Source organism: Sebastes fasciatus, chromosome 2, assembly GCF_043250625.1.
Source record: "Sebastes fasciatus isolate fSebFas1 chromosome 2, fSebFas1.pri, whole genome shotgun sequence".
In the NCBI taxonomy this organism is placed as follows: domain Eukaryota; kingdom Metazoa; phylum Chordata; class Actinopteri; order Perciformes; family Sebastidae; genus Sebastes; species Sebastes fasciatus.
The window spans coordinates 28913487-28930908 of record NC_133796.1 but is presented as its reverse complement, the minus strand read 5'-3'; the positions used below and the strand labels follow the sequence as shown (position 1 = coordinate 28930908).

Here is a 17422-nt window from a genome sequence, read left to right as displayed (position 1 = left end):
TATTGTGTACTTTACAAAAAGCAAATCTGATAGTTTTAGTTTTACCTTCTTTGGTATTCTCTAGAGGGATCTGAGTCTTGGCTACATAATTCTCATCACTCGGATAATCTTTATATCCCAGGAATAGCATGAAGGAGATGTTTTCAGACGGCTCCATTTTCAGCACCAGTGTTACATCCGGCGAGGGGACGTCAAGTATTAATGTGCTGAAATTGGCCAGGTCCAGGACCGTGCTGTTCTGCTGCCCAACGTCAAGCCTTGGTAGGAGAATCTGAAAACCCAGAAAAGACATTATGCTGAACAATCTACCAATGTTATCCAAAGTAACTAAAAGTATCTCTGAAACAAATATTACCTCTATCTCATCGGGTAAGTTCTCTACAGGAATGACGGTGCCGTTTAATCTGGTGAGAGAGACGGATCCAACAGTTCCTGTGATGTTTCCCCCCCTCCAAGAATACGGGTTCTTCTCAAAACTCATCATCTAGAAGAAGGTGAACATACTCTGATGAGACAGATTACTTTAAAGGAAGCAGACCTGATCCTTTATCTACATGTTTTACAGATGGCATGGTTCAGTCTTTTTCTGTTGAGGCCATAGTTGTAGATCACTCCCAATCCCAATTTAGGGGGTCCTGATCCCCACTAGGGGTCGCCAATACTTCACAGGGGGTTGCGAGGTCTTCTTGATATTAAGGGGTGTAATACTTCTTTTTTTTTTTTATTAATATACATTTGGCCTCTCAGCATTTCATTCATTCCTGTGGCTTATTATTTAAGATATAAACATTATAAGGGCACAGTGAAGACCTGAACACAAGTTATATCCACAGAGCCTTTCCACTCTGCTAAACAGCCTCATTCTGCATTAGAGAAGTACGCAGTTAAAACAACCAAAGAGCTCATAGAACAGTAGTCAAACGTCAGGGGGAAGAAAACACTAGATTTGTCAAAAAAGAAGCCTAAGTGCCTAAAAATAAGAGGAAACTCATATCTGATGCAATATTCACAGGAAATAATCTGCTCAAAATTCATCCAAATCGCTGGTTTTACACAAACTTCCTGCAGTCATTGCGTTCATTATTTGGGTTAATTGTAGAGTTTATCGGTTGTTCTATACTGTTATTGTTATGCATTGAATATAATATGAAATATTCATAAAATATGTCACTTAGTCAGTTTACTCAATGATAGGAAAGGGTCCCTTAAGGAAAAAGGTTGGGAACCACTGTCGTAGATATCAGATATTAATAATGTTTTGAGATACAATGCTTCTCTCCTCCATATTCTTTTTTTAGCTTTCTCAAAATGACATGTAATGACCCAATAGAGTGCAAACATTAAAGTTAAGGAGGTAACGGATCCAAATAAAAACGTATTAATGAAGAATAAACTAGTTGTTTACCTTGTCCAGGCATTATGACTTGAAAAAGGCCATAGACATAATAAACATCAGGCTGTCACACACACTTACTCTGACATCCACTGGCTTGTCTGGAGAGACAATATGAGCAGGCAGGGAGGGGAAGGAAAATCTGGAGGAGCTGTTCTTCTGGACATTTATATCCTGCATCTGCATCTTCTCTGGAGACACTCTGCAGGAAGCAGAATCAGAATTATTTTAGTAATTTCAGCAAACTCTAGTTTATTCTTAAGTACGTGCTACAGCAGTCAGTGTCAGTCATCTCTTACCTGTTGACATACACACTGATATGACCAGAATCGATGATGGCAGGTTCTCCATTCAGCTTTTTATTATTCAGCAAAGCACTTTGAACATTGCTTATCCCAGTGAGAAGAAAATCTGAGACTTTTTTCTGAGGAAAAAATATTATATGTTGTTTGGTGTAGGGAAAAACAGGTACATATTTAGCAACATCAGTGATAGTTTTGTTCTTACATTTGACGAAACATTCAAAATATTACTGGCTGCTTCAACTATTGGTGCAGCTGCTTGCACGACTTCTCCGTCGTCTCCGTCGTCCTGATTAACGCTGATGGTGTTGAGGGAGGAGCTGAGGTCGACCAACAATGAACCCGCTTCTTCCTGGAGAGGAAATACGGCGACGGGAAAGATTACAGTTGATCTGTGTCCAACTTTCAAACAAGCTGATGAACATTTATCATACTAAGAGCAACGCAATTTAATAAGGAATTGATTTTCTATTTTGAGAGAGGCCGTTAAAGAGTTGAACATGCTTTTAAATAGCCTGGTCTGCATGTTGCTGCAGATTTCTAACATTAACTGTCCTGCTTCTTAAACAGGATGCCAGCTCATCATAAAATTGAGGTGCACAACAACTTTTTATTTCCTTCCTCATATGTTATTTTGTGACATTAATTCAGACTTAAAGGTTCTATATGTAACAATTTCCATGTATCAATTGCTTTGTATTGCCAATGTGTGAACAGATTGTATTGTAACTTAAAAACTGAGATCTTCTCCGACTTTCTCTGTTGCCTATAAAAGCCCGTGGACTGATTTCTATGTAAAGGACTCGGGACGGTTTTGCTTCGTAATGTTAGCTGATGAAGTAATTTGCAAATGGCAAGCTCGTTAGTATCATGGAGATTGGACATTACAGATAGTAATGATGATATGATTGTAATCATAATCCGCCTACGGAGTGCAATCAAGTACAAAAGCAACAGGATGCCAACTGCAGTTCACTTAATGGCCACCGGTGTTATTGATAACAAGGATTTTCTAAAAGTTGCATATAGTACCTTTAAGCCTCCTCTTACAATGGCTTAAAATAAAGGGCTGTCTGTACTGCATTTTTTTAAGTTTCCCTAAAAATTCCCTCAAGCCTTTTGGACATTTTAGAAACTTCTACTTGTAATTGTTTTACATAACTGTGTTTTATTTTACATTTTAATTCATCAATTTATCCATCGTAATTGCAAGATTCTAGGGCTTTTGTATATACTGTACCTTATTTTAGATCTAAAATTCCCAAATGTATTTATCAAATTATTTTTCCTATTCGAAAATTTTTAATGGCATTTACTATTTCTATAATGATATTGCATCTTCTCTGTTTGTATATCTCATTGTTGTTGTTTTATTTTCCTTTTCTTTGCTTTGTAGTTGACTTGATCTTCCCTCAATGATCTCTTGAGTAAAAATAAAGGTTGAATGAATGAATGAATGAATGAAGGAATTGTATTGTACTTGAGCAGCGGGACTGAGCTCGTCTGGGCGCTGGGTGAGTCCCGCCACAGCTCTGGCCGTCACTTGCACTTCCTGCGTTGTGTTGCTGGGTGAGTCCAGCAGAACTATGGTCATTTTGGTCAGCATTTGCTCTCTGAGCTGAAAGAAGAGGAAGTGCTGATTGAGACCCTCCACTCGCCCACAAGAAAACTTATAAACCTCACAAATATCACAGCAATATATTACAGTTTCAACATGGACCACATTCTGTTACCTCCGTCCTTGCATCCTTCTGATCTTGGCCGTCCTCTGTATTCAGTATGTCAGCAACTGAGGTAAATATTTGTCCGAGTGCCTCCCCGGAGAGAAGACCCTGCTGCTCTAACTGACTCACAGTGTCCTCCACTGCAGACTGGAGAGCCTCCACAGACGAACTGGAGCTGCTTGTTCGTACCTTAAAGGAACATAAACAGTCTGAATTAGTCAAAGACTTTTATATCTCTAATCCTCCTTCTTGACACTGATCACCCCCTCAATCAACAGGCCACATTACTTCCATCTGGTCTGAGATACAGGACTCCAAAATAGAGACAATCTGTCTTGTTGTCACTGTTGTGAGCTGGGATTGATGAATGCATAAGGATTTAATGTACTGTCTACATCTGTATGTTTCTGTGTACTGGCTGTGAAAACTCCTTCTAGGACAATAAATCAAAATACATGATTACTGGCGGATGACAAACCTGAGTGGAGACGGTCGTGGTGGCTTTCTCATATTCATTTTTCACCGTCACCACAACAGACAAACTGTAATTGTTGTTCTTATCTCCGAGAGGCAGGAAGACAGATTTCACCTCATTTGCGTTACTGCAGCGCAGATGTTTTCCTTTCAAGACAAAAGAGACAATTTAGTAAAACTGTTCCTGTCATGAATTCTCGGTTGTTTATCTGCATACAGGTTGCTAAACGGCCAAAGCATTGACATTAATCACAGGCACTTATTTTTAGAGCAAAGGGCATATTTCAAAGGTCAGCCATCATCATCAAACTCATTCTACATTTGTTTTTTATGTGCAACAATAGCTCAAATATCCCTTCCAGACAGGTTTTATGACTTAAAAAGTACTCTGTTTTGAATAATGTTTTGTGTTTGATATGGTTTGACAGCAAAGTGCTCAATTACCTACCTATTTAAAAATAATCATATTCCTTTTACATTGCATCTACTCCCTCTCCCTCACTGAAAAATCTAAGATCTATGAATATGCAAATCTTCACTTCAAAAGTTTAAATGCGCAACACAAGTGTACGTGCACTGGAAGTTTCAAGTTTCCACATCAGACTTGTGTAAATTTCATACTGGACTATGCAACTATGCACATTTATCACTCTGCATTGTGAAGTAACAATAAGAGACAGTCATTATTGAGTGATGGGGACTTTATATCTCACCAACCAAATACAAAACTTTTCTTATTCTGGGATACTTTTGTAATATGCATAAAACAACTAATTGACACAAACTGTGATCTGCCTTTTCCTCACTTCCTCCCAACAGATTCATACTCCTCCTGATTCCTTCTCTTTCTTTCTTTCTTTCTTTCAAATCTGCCCTGTGGCAGAGCTTTTTTGTTTGTTAAAAATTGAATTAAATCATCCTCAGTACACTCCCAGTTCTGCCCAACATGTAAAACTGGTATAGGTACACTTATGTTCTGGACCCAGCAATCTAGCATCTTTGTAATTACATTCTTTTACATTGTTGTATTATTCATCCCCAAGGCTGTTATGTAACAAAACCAATAAAGACAGTGTTGAAAAAAGGTGAATTTAATCAAGAGGTACCACCTGTGTCTGTTTTGAAGCAATAAAAACAGCCTGTAGAGCAGAAAGAGCTCGCTGTGCAGGTGATGTCAAAAGCGTCGAGAACTGTTCCTGACGGAGGAGATATGCTACATGAAGGAGGTCTGGGGTCTAAAGGAGCTTCAGTTACAGCTGGTTCAGTTGGCTCAGGGCCTGGTATTGGAAAAGTGTACTTGGCAAAACCTGGCTCATTCTTGCCTGTAACAAAAAAGAAAACATGTTTTGTAAATCAATTTATCAGCGTCTTTCAAAGCCAGATGTTTGAAATTAAGTTGAAATTAATTTGTAGTTTTGAACAAAGCACTGGGTTTCAAAAGGCGTTCAAAAGGGCCCAAACCTCTATTGATACTAATGTAGCCCTTAATCTACATCTAAAAAGAACATTATGACTGACGCACCATAAGCAATAACACTGATGTTGTGCAATTTGTCTCTTGAAACCTTCAGATGTCGGCTATGTACAACATATTCAGTGTTGCCGTCCTGCCTCTCAATAGGAGGCCTTCTTCCTGCTTTGGAGTAACATTTGCTGAGGTTATCCTGGGAAGAGATCATCAGTTAATAGTTGACACATTAATCTCTTATGCCACAGTTTAAAATCAATTTCAGTTGCCGCTCCAGACTTACTGTCAAAGGTTTGGGGTCCTCAATGAACCAAACCACATCTGGGCAAGTTGTCACACAGCTCAGTCTAAGCTTCACGTCGTCGTTGACGTTTATCGAAGCGCAATCTTCACAACTGCAAGAATAAAAGTAAATATATAACTGTCATTTTCAGTATTTATAAAACCTGCCAACAAGCTGCAGAATAAATACTCTGAGGATATTTGACCCTTTTACCTGATGGTGACATCTGTGAATTCCTTTGGTACGACAGTGATGCACTTATGAGCTGAAGCCAACTCAACCCATTTCCTAAACCAGGTTGTTCTCCTCACAGTTAAAGCATATTTGACAATATCAAAGGGATTTGGAAGGCAGTCTTTTTCAATAACATGAGTTTCATCCTTTGTTTTATTTTTGCATTTGCAGTTTCCTTCTGTGGAAAGAAGTAGAGGCAGAACTTAGTAACTTACTTAATAGCACTTAACAATAAAGAAATTACAGTGACAAATATCATGAATCACAGTATTTTTATATTTATAGGGGATGGACAAAATAACAAGAACACAATGCAATCTAGTAGAACATCACCACGAACTACAATCTCAGAAACTACAATACAATTGAATCAATACCCTTAAGTGCGTTTTTGGGGGTTTGCAGGATGTGAACATCATATCCTGGCTTCATAAATTTGGATAAGCACTCGGTTTTGAGAAACCAGAGTGTGCTGATGAAACCAAAAGACCTGAAAGGTTTCTGATCATTGTGATAATTAAGGTTGTGATGATGATTTACACTGAAATGAAACTGAACGTCTGACACCAGTAATGCTGAAATGAAAGTGAAAGTTGGACACTGGTAAGGAAAAATTGCCTTCGGGCTCTAATCATCCATTAGTGGTGATCAGATGGGGGAAACCAAATCCAGCTGTGTAAAAAAATCCAGCGGTGTCCACACAGTCAAAGACCAAACGAGGAGTATCCTCAAAGATTCAAAGACACACATGCAGACAAATGATCTGTAACCTCGATACTGATATATACGGAGAGCTGAATAACCAGGTTTGTCATGTTTAATGCGAAATTCACATCCTGAATATGATCAAAATCAGGAAAAGACTAAAAACTGGACTCATAGTGTGCATGAAAATGTTCTCACTGTCAAAAACACTGAGCATTTAAAGCTTCACTGTTCTTAAAATGTTATAGTCTTGGATTGTCTGTGTTCTTCTAATTGTGTTCACCCCCCCACGAAAACACTTTTTATGGTTTTAGCTGTTAAAGTCCTGTTGTACTTACTACATTTCCATTCAAATGCGAGTCCTTTGCTGGGCAGTGATTCAGTTCCAGTTGTGCTCAGTGTGACACTCTGAGTGTCGTCAACCAAGGTATCCGGAGTAGCAGTTATTTTCAAGTCATCGATACTCACACTACCTGTCTGTAGATGAAAACAAAGTTATTGTGCTGTAACAGAAACAAGCCTGAACATATGCACAGATCATTATCATTTGATGCTAATCTTTTACACACTGTGTTTCCATGTTCATCTGATGAAAAGTCAGAGTAATTCTGGCAAGCCCGAAGTATGTTCTCCAAGTCCACGTCCACATCAGAGGCAGAGAAGGCATTCAAGGCTCGTACCTTCACCTGCAACGGCCCTTTAGAAATAGAGTTTGTATTTAAGAGCATTGAGCACATGTATTATACACTACAGGTGATTGATTTCATTTAATTACTGCACAGCTGAAGCTGTTAAGTACCTTCAAGTGGGCTGGAGAATGTATAAGCCTGTAAGCTGCCATTGAGCATGTCTCTGGTCTCGGAGAGTTCATCCCCGGCTCCAGTCAGATTGAAGAGCAGCTCCGCGGGGGCTCCTTGCTCCAACGAAACACTAATGATGAGATCAGCAGAGTCTGGACACATGTCATCCTCTGCTGTCACCGAGGCCTGCAGGCCTTCAATGGGCTCCAGCAGACACAGCTCCAGATGAGTGGACACTGCGTGGACTGTGACCCTGTTAGAGGCAGCTAGAGTCAGGTTGTGGCAGCCATGTCCGAGCTTCTTCACCACACTTACTCTCAGTGTAATGTTGTGGGGTGTGATCCCTCTCTCCACTGATGAGTTTGCAACCAAATGGCCTTCGTGTTGAATTGTGTAGGAAACATTTGAACCTATTTAAAGAAAGAAAAAATCAAATGATTCTGTATTTTGGTGATTTATTGGAAGCATTTATCCCCTACATTGTTAGACCGACTCACCTGCCTCCACCATAACCTGGATCTGAACAGGCCTACCATGAAGCGCATTGCATTTGGTGCCACCTGTTGAAATATTCCTGCTATAGCACTTAATGACACCAAACTCTCCAACAGGCTCCTGAATGGTGATGGCTCTCTGAGCTGTAACATGCCAGTCACTGGTAGTGCAGTCCACTTCAACCATGAAAACACCAGGACGGCTGAATGTGTGCATCACAGTGCTCTCCATCCTGTGAGACAGGTAAAGTAAAAGCTTAAATACAGTTTCATAAACTACATAAAAACCGATCTGGTTGAATGCAAACTCTCACTCACTCTTCTGGGCTGTATGGATCAATGGTGTGGCCATCTCCAGCATTCAGTGAGCATGTCAGGTTTCCCTGAAAAGGATGAAGGAGCCACTTCACAGTGATGGTCACATTATCAAAGACGGCCGCCAGCTTGCTGATCAACAGGTGGAGTCCTGACAGGAAATCACACTGTTAATTTCACAATATAGTGCAGATCATCCAAGTTCATTCTGCTAATTAGACTAGTGAGGAAATCACTTGACTTGGAAGTCAACTGGCAAGTTTAGCTTGAGAGTCTACATAGCTCTGTGGGCAAAGTTAAGTGTCAAGGATAAGAAATGTGGTTCAGTCACGAAAACGAGGAACACAAGACATGCAGGGTGACGACATCAACCAAAGTTTTGGCTAACCCCAGACTAGCTGTGAACTACACATACATGCCTTGTATAGATGTCAGGCAATAATACAATACATTAACTATATTGGTATTTATAGCTGCAGTCGGTAACTTTGAGCAAATATGATAAAAAGTTATTTCTATAAAACTGTCAATATATCCTGACAGTAGTGCATGAGACAGATTATCTGTGAAAAAAAATCATGTTCTCCTGCCTCCTCCTGTGCTCCTAATGGCATTTGCAAGATTTCCCTGCGCCCGAACAAAAACAAACCTATCAGAGCCGAGCTGTCTATCACTGCTCGCAAAACTCGCCAACTCCAATAGTTAATGCCTATTTCTCGCCTAAAATGTTTTCAGAAACATCTTGTAGTGTACTGTTTAGCTGTAAAATGAGAAAGTTTATGACCCGGCCGCCATGTTGAGATCAGTTGAGGAAATACCAAGCACCGCCCACCAGCCGGAGCAGTGATTGACAGCTGCTTAGAGACAGCTGGGCTCTGATTGGTTGTTTCCATTCGGATGCAGTGAAATCTTTTAAATGCCATTAAGAGCACTAGGAGGACGCAGAGGCACATCATTTTTTTCACAGTTTATCTGTCTCATGCACTATTGTCAACATATAGTCACAGTTTTATAAAAATAACTTCATAAACTTCAATTTCAACTTCATATTTGCTCAAAGTTACCAACTTCAGCTTTAATATGACTAAAGTTATATTTTCCAATCTGCTCTATCTAATAATGATCTTAAGTATTATTTAAAGGTCCAGTGTGTAGGATATTATATTATATTTCTGCCAATAGATCCCCCTAAATGTTACACACTGTTCTTTTATATATCAGTATAATTTTAGATAGATAAAGTCTATGTATAGTGGAAGTAAAATCTGACCTTCTTTGCAGCTGTACTCTACAGACAGGTAACTTCCTAGCACAGGACATGGTTCTCCAAAAGAGCTCAGATCCACCGGAGCCTGGCAGGCCTGCAGTCCATGGCAATGGGCTGTAACGACACATAAATCAAGTCAACGGCGATGAGATGCAGATTATGGGAATTATTTTCAAGATTATTGATCAAGAAGCTTTGAAAATATTGTTTTAGTACATTTAAAAAGCATGACATCCCATTGAATTTAAACAATCTTGCTGGTGTTTCTATAATAACCTTCTAATGGGAGGGTCTAATAGCTCTTTAAAGAGGTGTATTAACAATAAGGTATTTGCTTAGTAACTGCATGAACTCCTCCAGCATATGTAATCCCAGACTGATATGAATGTGAATGTATAGTTACCCCAAAGCCCATCTATTCAGCTCCCAGGAGGGGATTTGCTTAATGTCTTTTCTGGAAGTGTAATCCTTTTGTCTGCACTCACACGGCAATGAGGGTTTTTGTGTTTGACACAAAGCATGAAACAAAAACGTAGTTTGTGGTGATTTTAGTATCTGACCCTTTTGTTAAAGCGGCTTTGACAAAGCCAAATGTGTTCCCATAGCTTTCACTGTAAATACAAATATTCTTTTAAACAAACTGTTCCATTATTTAAAGTACCAGGTAGAAGTAAATATTTTTGTCAAACAAATGCAGAGTAACCTGATCTATTAGACATATGTATACTCATAATACCTGTTACAGAGTCTATCACATCTATCCAGCTGCACTCCTCCTGGGATGATGTGGGTGAGGCTGTGAGTTTGGATCGGCAGTAGTGAATTGTTTTTCGACCATAGAAGCTGTCATCTATCTCTAAAACTTGACCAGAACCACATTGCAATGTTGCATTTTGTCCGTCACATGCGATAGATCTCCCAGAATCTGAGAAGAGACAAAATCAAAAATTATATAAAGACGAGCAAACACAACGTACGTTTAATGCTATTTGGTGATTTATTTAGGAGTGCATACCAAACTGGCAAATGAAGTCGAGTTCCTTGCTGCAGTTTCCTGCCGCTTCCCACTGGAAGCCTGAATGTCTCAGGATATGTCCACAGGCTGCTTGTGCTTCTGGCATGTTCACCCAGTTACTATAGCTGACATCTGAGCCATCCAGCCACGCAAGTGAAGCTGGGAAAGGACAAAAACAAATACATACTTCTATTTCCAATTCTGCTATTTAAGCAAAAATGCTGCAGAAGACGTTATCTCCACAGATGGTTGTTTTCCTTATCTTTTCTCTCTGTTAAGTTAATTGTTATGGTGCAATTTAGGGATCATAAAACAACAAAGCTGGTGACACTGTGAATGAATGATACTCATTCTCTGTGAAGGGACATAAAGACACATTTGTAAATCAGACCACTTGACAGCAAGCCTATTGAAAAGTTCATATGAATGAGGAATCTCTTTCAGTACACCTGCTGCTCAAGGGAGATATCCAAATGGGCCAGTCTTCTAACAAATGTCAGCAAACAAACACATTACAGATCTATACAATGGACATGCAAGCTGCCCAACGAGATAACAGCTGAGGTGATAATCTTCATTTCTGATTATTTTATACAATCACTGATCGAGGATATATCACATTAGTTTCATATATGCAGCAGAAATGTTACTGAAATACTAGTTTTCAGAGAAATTTACAGGCTTTTATGAATAATCTAAATTTAGCACTTACACTCAAATACATGTAAACTCAAAAAATGTATATAAACCCATTAGATATGGTGCAGTGTCTACTCTTTGCCCTCTCACCTTCTGTGGCAGCAGAGTCGAGCGTGAGGTTTGGAGCTGCAGGCGCCAGCCCGAGCCACCAGTCCTTCTCCGGGTCCAGGTGCTTCTGGAGAAACTGCTGTTTTTCATCATTCAGGATGAAGGCCAGGTGTCCTCCGCCTCGCTCACACCACCCCTGGGCACTGAGGACGGATCGCTGCAGACCCACAAACTCGTAGCAAGAACCGTCAAAACCCTCCTGGTGTTTTGGGCAGGATAGAGCTTCTGTATCCTCCTGAGCAGAACAAGAGAGGAAGAGAACCATCAAAGTCAGGGTGGGGAGAGTGGTGCTCTCCATCTCTGCACCTGTACACTGTTCAGACTCTCTGGTAACATCACGTCTTTAAAGGGCACTGACGTCAGCGATTCTGACACTAAGTCAGCACTTCAGGATGATTTCTGACAATAGGATTGCTTCCTTGATGGCTGTCCAGCTTTGTGTTGCACCCATAATTCTTGTGTACAAACAAAGCTCAGGCCTGTAGTGAAAAGGGACCAAAGCCCACTGTCAACAGTCACTGATTACTCCTCGGCCTCAAATAACGTTGGGCTCCACAGCCTGCAGGGTGAGATAAGCTTCTCATTCAGACCTGCTCCGACCGTGAAAATGTCAATCTCAACTTTAAAAGGAGCCTCTGTTGTTGTTCATACTGATATGTAAGGTCGAACTAAAAGTTGTTAGTTTTTATATGGGGTTATCTCCGTAACAAAAACAAAATGAAATGGCACCACTGTATAATTCTGAAAAAGTATAAGCTGCTCAGTTTGGAAAGGTTTTATCAAGTTTTCTTTTATCAAATTGATTTTTTACAATTTTTGAACAATCTCGCCCCAGCTGTACTTTGTCCATATGTGGAAAAAAATGAATACCAATAGAATAGCCACTAGGGGATCAACAAATGGTAACTGTAGAGTGGCACAGCGCAAAACAACCTTCAGTCAGTCATCTTTTTTAGTAAAAGGAACACATTTCTGGAACGCCCTACCAACAGAAATAAAAATACAACCTGACCTGAAAACGTTTAATGAAAAGGTGAAACACTGGCTGAAACTAAACCAAACCTGCGATCACTGATTTCTGATTGGGGACATATATGTACATTGATTATCATGTACAATGTTTTATTATGTGATTTTATGTATGATGTGGTATTAGGTATTTTTAGTTTTTTCTTAAAAGCCTAACCAGGGACAAGGTCTGCATATATACATACATATATATATATTTTTTTTTTTAATTTATTTTTTATTTTTATTGAAGATAATTCATTCACATGGATAGGAAAGATAACTTAAATTATAAAAAATAATATAATAACAATAATAAAAGATTTATTTATTTATGCATTTCTTTTTTTGTTCCTTTAATTATTTTCTACCCTCTTTTATTTTTGTATAGATGCAATATACATTTTGTGTTTATATTATGACTGTTATGAAAAAGAGCGACTCGTGAAGTACCCGGATGTCTGACGTCATATTGCTGAGACGCTGCTCTCTGAGAGGACATGACTTGTTGAGCAACTAGTGTGGATATTTTATAAACATCTCGTGATTAAAGTGACGCAACATCTTCCCCAATGTTGTCGTGTAGACGGAGCCTGACCGGCTCTGTGCTCTCTGCTCTCCGGGTTGTCCGCAGTAATCAGGTAAACACAGTTCTAACAGGAGTTCAGTGTTATGCAGTTACAGTCTGTGGACGCAGCTCATCCTCTCAGTGTCTGTCTCCTCAGGTTGTCCATGTGCAGAGACAGAGATGTCTGTGCACACAGACAGACGGAGAGGCCCGCATCGCCACCGTGCTGAAGGAGAAGTTTCCTTTAGCAGCATCGCTCAGAGTTGTTGATATATCAGGTAAACACGTGAAACACACATCTGTCAGCTGACTGGGTGCACCATGCTCCTCATACTCAATGCATTTAACATCATAGTGATTATTATGTAGATCTGAGGCCTGTACTACGAAGCGAGTTCAACATACCCAGGGTATCTTCTCATTATCTGGCTTCACTAACCCAACAAACGAGATCCCACTAAACTGTACTACGAAGCTGGTTATCAACTCAGTAAGTCAACCCAGGGTTTCTCAGTCTGGCTGTGAGCGCCATCACATATGGGGCAGTGTTTTTCAGTATGTGACCAATCACAGACAAGGACAAGTCTACTGACAGCAGTCAAGACTGGCAGAGAGACACATTTTACAAAGGAAGAGTTAACTATATTAGACAAATACGAAGAAGTTAAACTCTTAAACCAGGCTAATAGTAACACAGTTGAAGCTGCCAAATTCAGGAAGAACAGCTGGCGAAAGAAAAAACTCCAGATGTGTGAATGGGTAAATTAACAGACTTATTAATTTAACGGAACACTCAAAAGTCAGATATAGTCGTCTAAATATAAATAGTTTTAAAGAGTGTAATAGATGAATAGAATACAATTATTTTTACCCTGTGATTAGAAATGGCGTGTATGACTCTTTCAACCTTCTTTCAGCTGTGTCTCCCTCTCCGGCGATGTGAAACAGACTCAAGAGGAAATAAAATAAATAAATATAAAAACATAATTCAAAGCGGTAAACACCCACAGCATAAATCCAGCTGTTCTTCCTGCATCTGTCAGTTTAAACTGTTAATTTAAGCCTGGATTATGACTTAAACTTCTTCATATGTGTGTAATATTATCATACAATCACCGCACTGAGCTCTGATTGATCAGTAGGAGGTGATTTCATAGAGTTGATCTCTTATCTGGAACATAACCTGCTCCAGAGCAGGTTGGCTGTTCAGCATCTGTTACCATGGTGATCTACCCCGGTAAGAAGTGATCCACCTTCGTAGGACGGAAAACCCAGAAGGGTTAACCCTGAAGTTACCTCGATAACCACAAATCCTGCTTCGTAGTACAGGCCTCTGGTGACTGGGTGCGCCATGTTCCTGATACTCAATGCATTTAAAATGTAGACATCATCATAGTGATTATTATGTAGATCTGTTCTGTGTAGAAACAAGATGGTGACAACATACTGTACACTTGGGGAAATGACAGTGTTGTTTGTGTGATCCTGTGCTGTGTGTAGGAGGTTGTGGGGCCATGTATGAGATCCATATAGAGTCCTGTGAGTTCAAAGGAAAAAGGACCATCCAACAACACCAATTAGTCAATCAGGTAAATCACAACGATATCGTTATTAGGGGTGTAAGAAAATATCAAATATCGCGATTTTGTGTTTTGTGATACTGTATTGATTCTCAAAAACGTTTTATATCGATTTTTAATTAATAGTTAACATGCAAAGATTAGCTCAGTCAATGCAAGTCAGTGCCCTCTCAAAGTAGTGCTTTGTTCGATGTTACAGGGATCCTGCTGTTCTTATTGCATAGAAAAAGTAAACTTTTCTTCCTCAGATTTTATGCACATGGTGGTGTGTTCTTTATACTATCACAGTTTTCCTATAATTAGATTAGAAAAATCGCAATATATATCTTTATTACTGTATCGCAATACACAGAACACCACATCGCCCATTACAGATAAATAGAAAATCTTCCAAAAATGTAATCCACCAAATCACACTTCAGGATATTCACTTACGAATTATTTAATTCGGAGTGACAAAAAACTGATTTATTAAAAACGGTGTATGCAAAAGTAGCCGACTAGGCTGCTGCAGAAGTAAAGAAGATATCGGCCAATTAATCGGTGATCCACTATCGGACGAACTCTATTATAAACTAACAAATAGTCCAAAACTATATGTGACATATTGTACAGTTAGATTTCTTTGTCTATGGTCCATATCGTTCTGTCAGCCATGCTTGTGAGGTTTTTTAGCCCCTTAACTTTGGCGGACATTGTACACTTGTAGATGTTTATACTTGTACTGGTTGAATGTTATTCATTAGCTGTTGTGTTTTGTCCTCCACAGGCACTCAAGGAAGAGATTCAAGGAATGCACGGACTACGAATATTCACTGATGTTCCAAAACATTAGAGAAAGTCCTTCCACTGTTGACCCACAACTTTTTCCTTCGTTCACCATATCTATTATGAATGTACAGTTTTAAACAGGATATTGTGTAGTAAATGAATTCCATGATAAGTGTTAATGTGTCAGTGGCAGAAAAGCAGAGGGACATTGTCTCATCGTCTCTGGCAGTTACACACTGACAGTGTGAAATATGTAATAAATGTAAGATTACACTAAGTTATGTATTATTTTTCTTAACTAGTGAGATATCTTCTACTCTGAGATAGTACATAAAACCGGTGAAGGCTACAATACGCACAAAATGACTTGGTAAAATGCTAATAAAATGTCAAGTCATGTAGGTTTCTGCCCAATTTGGGGTCTTCTCAGGGTTGATAATAATGCTGGTGTAATGCTAAGCATTCAAGGAAGTAATAAATAAAACCGTCATTGGAGAATTACTACAGACCCATGTTTGAAGAGCATTATTTTGCAATATTTTTTCTTATTAAAACATGTATATCAGTATCTGTTTTAAATATGTAGTGTGGCTCAGGCTCTACTGAGCATGGCTGGGTATTAGCTAATTTAGCTAGTTGATGTGATTGTGTGATTTGCTCACAGTGATGAACCCAAATCTGCACTTTTTCCAGATCTTTTTTTAGCCACTTTCACCTTCTTGTTTATTCTGTTGTTGTTGTTGTTGTTGTTTTTTACCTCAGCAGCAGTTAAACCAAACAGCAGATTGACTAAGCTAATTAGCTAATGTTAGCATCTAGCCATTTTTTTCAGTTGGTGCAGCTTCGAATCACAGAGTACGGGACGAAGATACAATTAATGTTAAAGGTCCCATATTATAAAAAAGTGAGATTTTCATGTTTTTTTTATTATAAAGCAGACAAGTCCTACATAAATAATGTGAAAGTATCAAAACACTCAATCCACAGGGAAATACACACAGCCTGTATTCAGAAACTCTGCATTTGAAACAAGCTGTCAGGATTTCTGCCCATTTGTGATGTCACAAATATACAATATTTAGACCCTTGACACAATTTTAAACCTAAACATTCTAAATGTGCCCCAGTTTATTTCCTGGTATCAGTGTATGTGAATGTCACCAGCTGACAGGAAGTACACATGGACCCAAGCTGTTGCATAGCAACGCAATCTGTCAAAATGTACTGAAACGGAGCGTTTCAGACAGAGGGGTAAATACAGGTATATTCAGGCAGACAGTGTGAGGAAAATAAAGTGTTTTTTTTAACATTACAGCATGTAAACATGTTGTAGTAGAAACACAAAATACAAGTATGAACCTGAAAATGAGCATGATATGGGACCCTTTAAGATAACGGCTAAAAGTCTAGCAGTATTTTTACCAAGTGTTTTGAAAAAAGTAAGTAAGTTTATCAAAATGTTGAGCCTTTTTTAAGCTGCACCACCGTTCTTTCTTTATCCACCACGTTTTCCACCCATTCACTAAACTAAAGCATCGATAGATAGTTTACCTGTCAAGCACCTCATGGTGCCTTCAAATGAAACTCGTGAACTCGTATTTACAACATGGAAAGTCGTGTACACGATATGCTTGGCGTTCAAGTGGTTAAGTCGTTAAGACCACCAGCTGCTAATAAACTGCAATATTAATGTTACTGTCGGCGTCTAGAAGCCACAGAGGATAAAAAATTAGCAAGCTAGCAAATGGGTAACACAACGCAGGAAATACAAAGGCATAATGACAAGAGGAAGAAAGATGAAGCCTGTTGGGAATATCAACACTTTCCTTAGACATATAACATTGCAAAGAAAAACAAAATATACGGCTAAAATTACAAAACTTATTATGCACCGAAAAATTAAACAAAAACATAGAAGTACATTTCCCTAGCGCACATGAAGGCACCACACACTAGTGATGGGAATTACAGCTCTTTTTAATGAACCAGATCATTTGGCTCTTCTCACCAAGAAGAGCCGGTTCTTTCGGCTCCCAAACGGTTCTCCGTTTTACCACTTCTGCCTTTTATAATTCAGCCAAATTTAGCGCTGTTTTGACCTATGATTAGTATGTGTGCACATATATCACTTAAATATTCAATATAATTATACTAAACCTTATAATTTCCAGAATGCCACAATTTTACATGCTGCTTCGTTTCCGACTGTCACTC

At 39.1% G+C, this 17422-nt stretch overlaps 1 protein-coding gene across 1 annotated transcript in view; it reads right to left on the bottom strand.

Moving 5' to 3' along the window:
• Window positions 1-14070, bottom strand: part of LOC141761727 (polycystin-1-like protein 2) — a 28241-nt gene extending 14171 nt beyond the window's left edge. The window contains 23 exon segments of the mRNA XM_074625310.1: window positions 46-271; window positions 356-484; window positions 1475-1595; window positions 1693-1817; window positions 1901-2128; window positions 3032-3313; window positions 3429-3608; window positions 3898-4040; window positions 5003-5215; window positions 5416-5557; window positions 5645-5756; window positions 5858-6056; window positions 6922-7057; window positions 7060-7280; window positions 7383-7793; window positions 7881-8110; window positions 8196-8343; window positions 9463-9573; window positions 10196-10384; window positions 10475-10633; window positions 11264-11516; window positions 13729-13764; window positions 14041-14070. Coding sequence (XP_074481411.1) covers window positions 46-271; window positions 356-484; window positions 1475-1595; window positions 1693-1817; window positions 1901-2128; window positions 3032-3313; window positions 3429-3608; window positions 3898-4040; window positions 5003-5215; window positions 5416-5557; window positions 5645-5756; window positions 5858-6056; window positions 6922-7057; window positions 7060-7280; window positions 7383-7793; window positions 7881-8110; window positions 8196-8343; window positions 9463-9573; window positions 10196-10384; window positions 10475-10633; window positions 11264-11516; window positions 13729-13764; window positions 14041-14070 — 4024 coding nt within the window.
• Between the last annotated feature and the right edge of the window lie 3352 nt (window positions 14071-17422).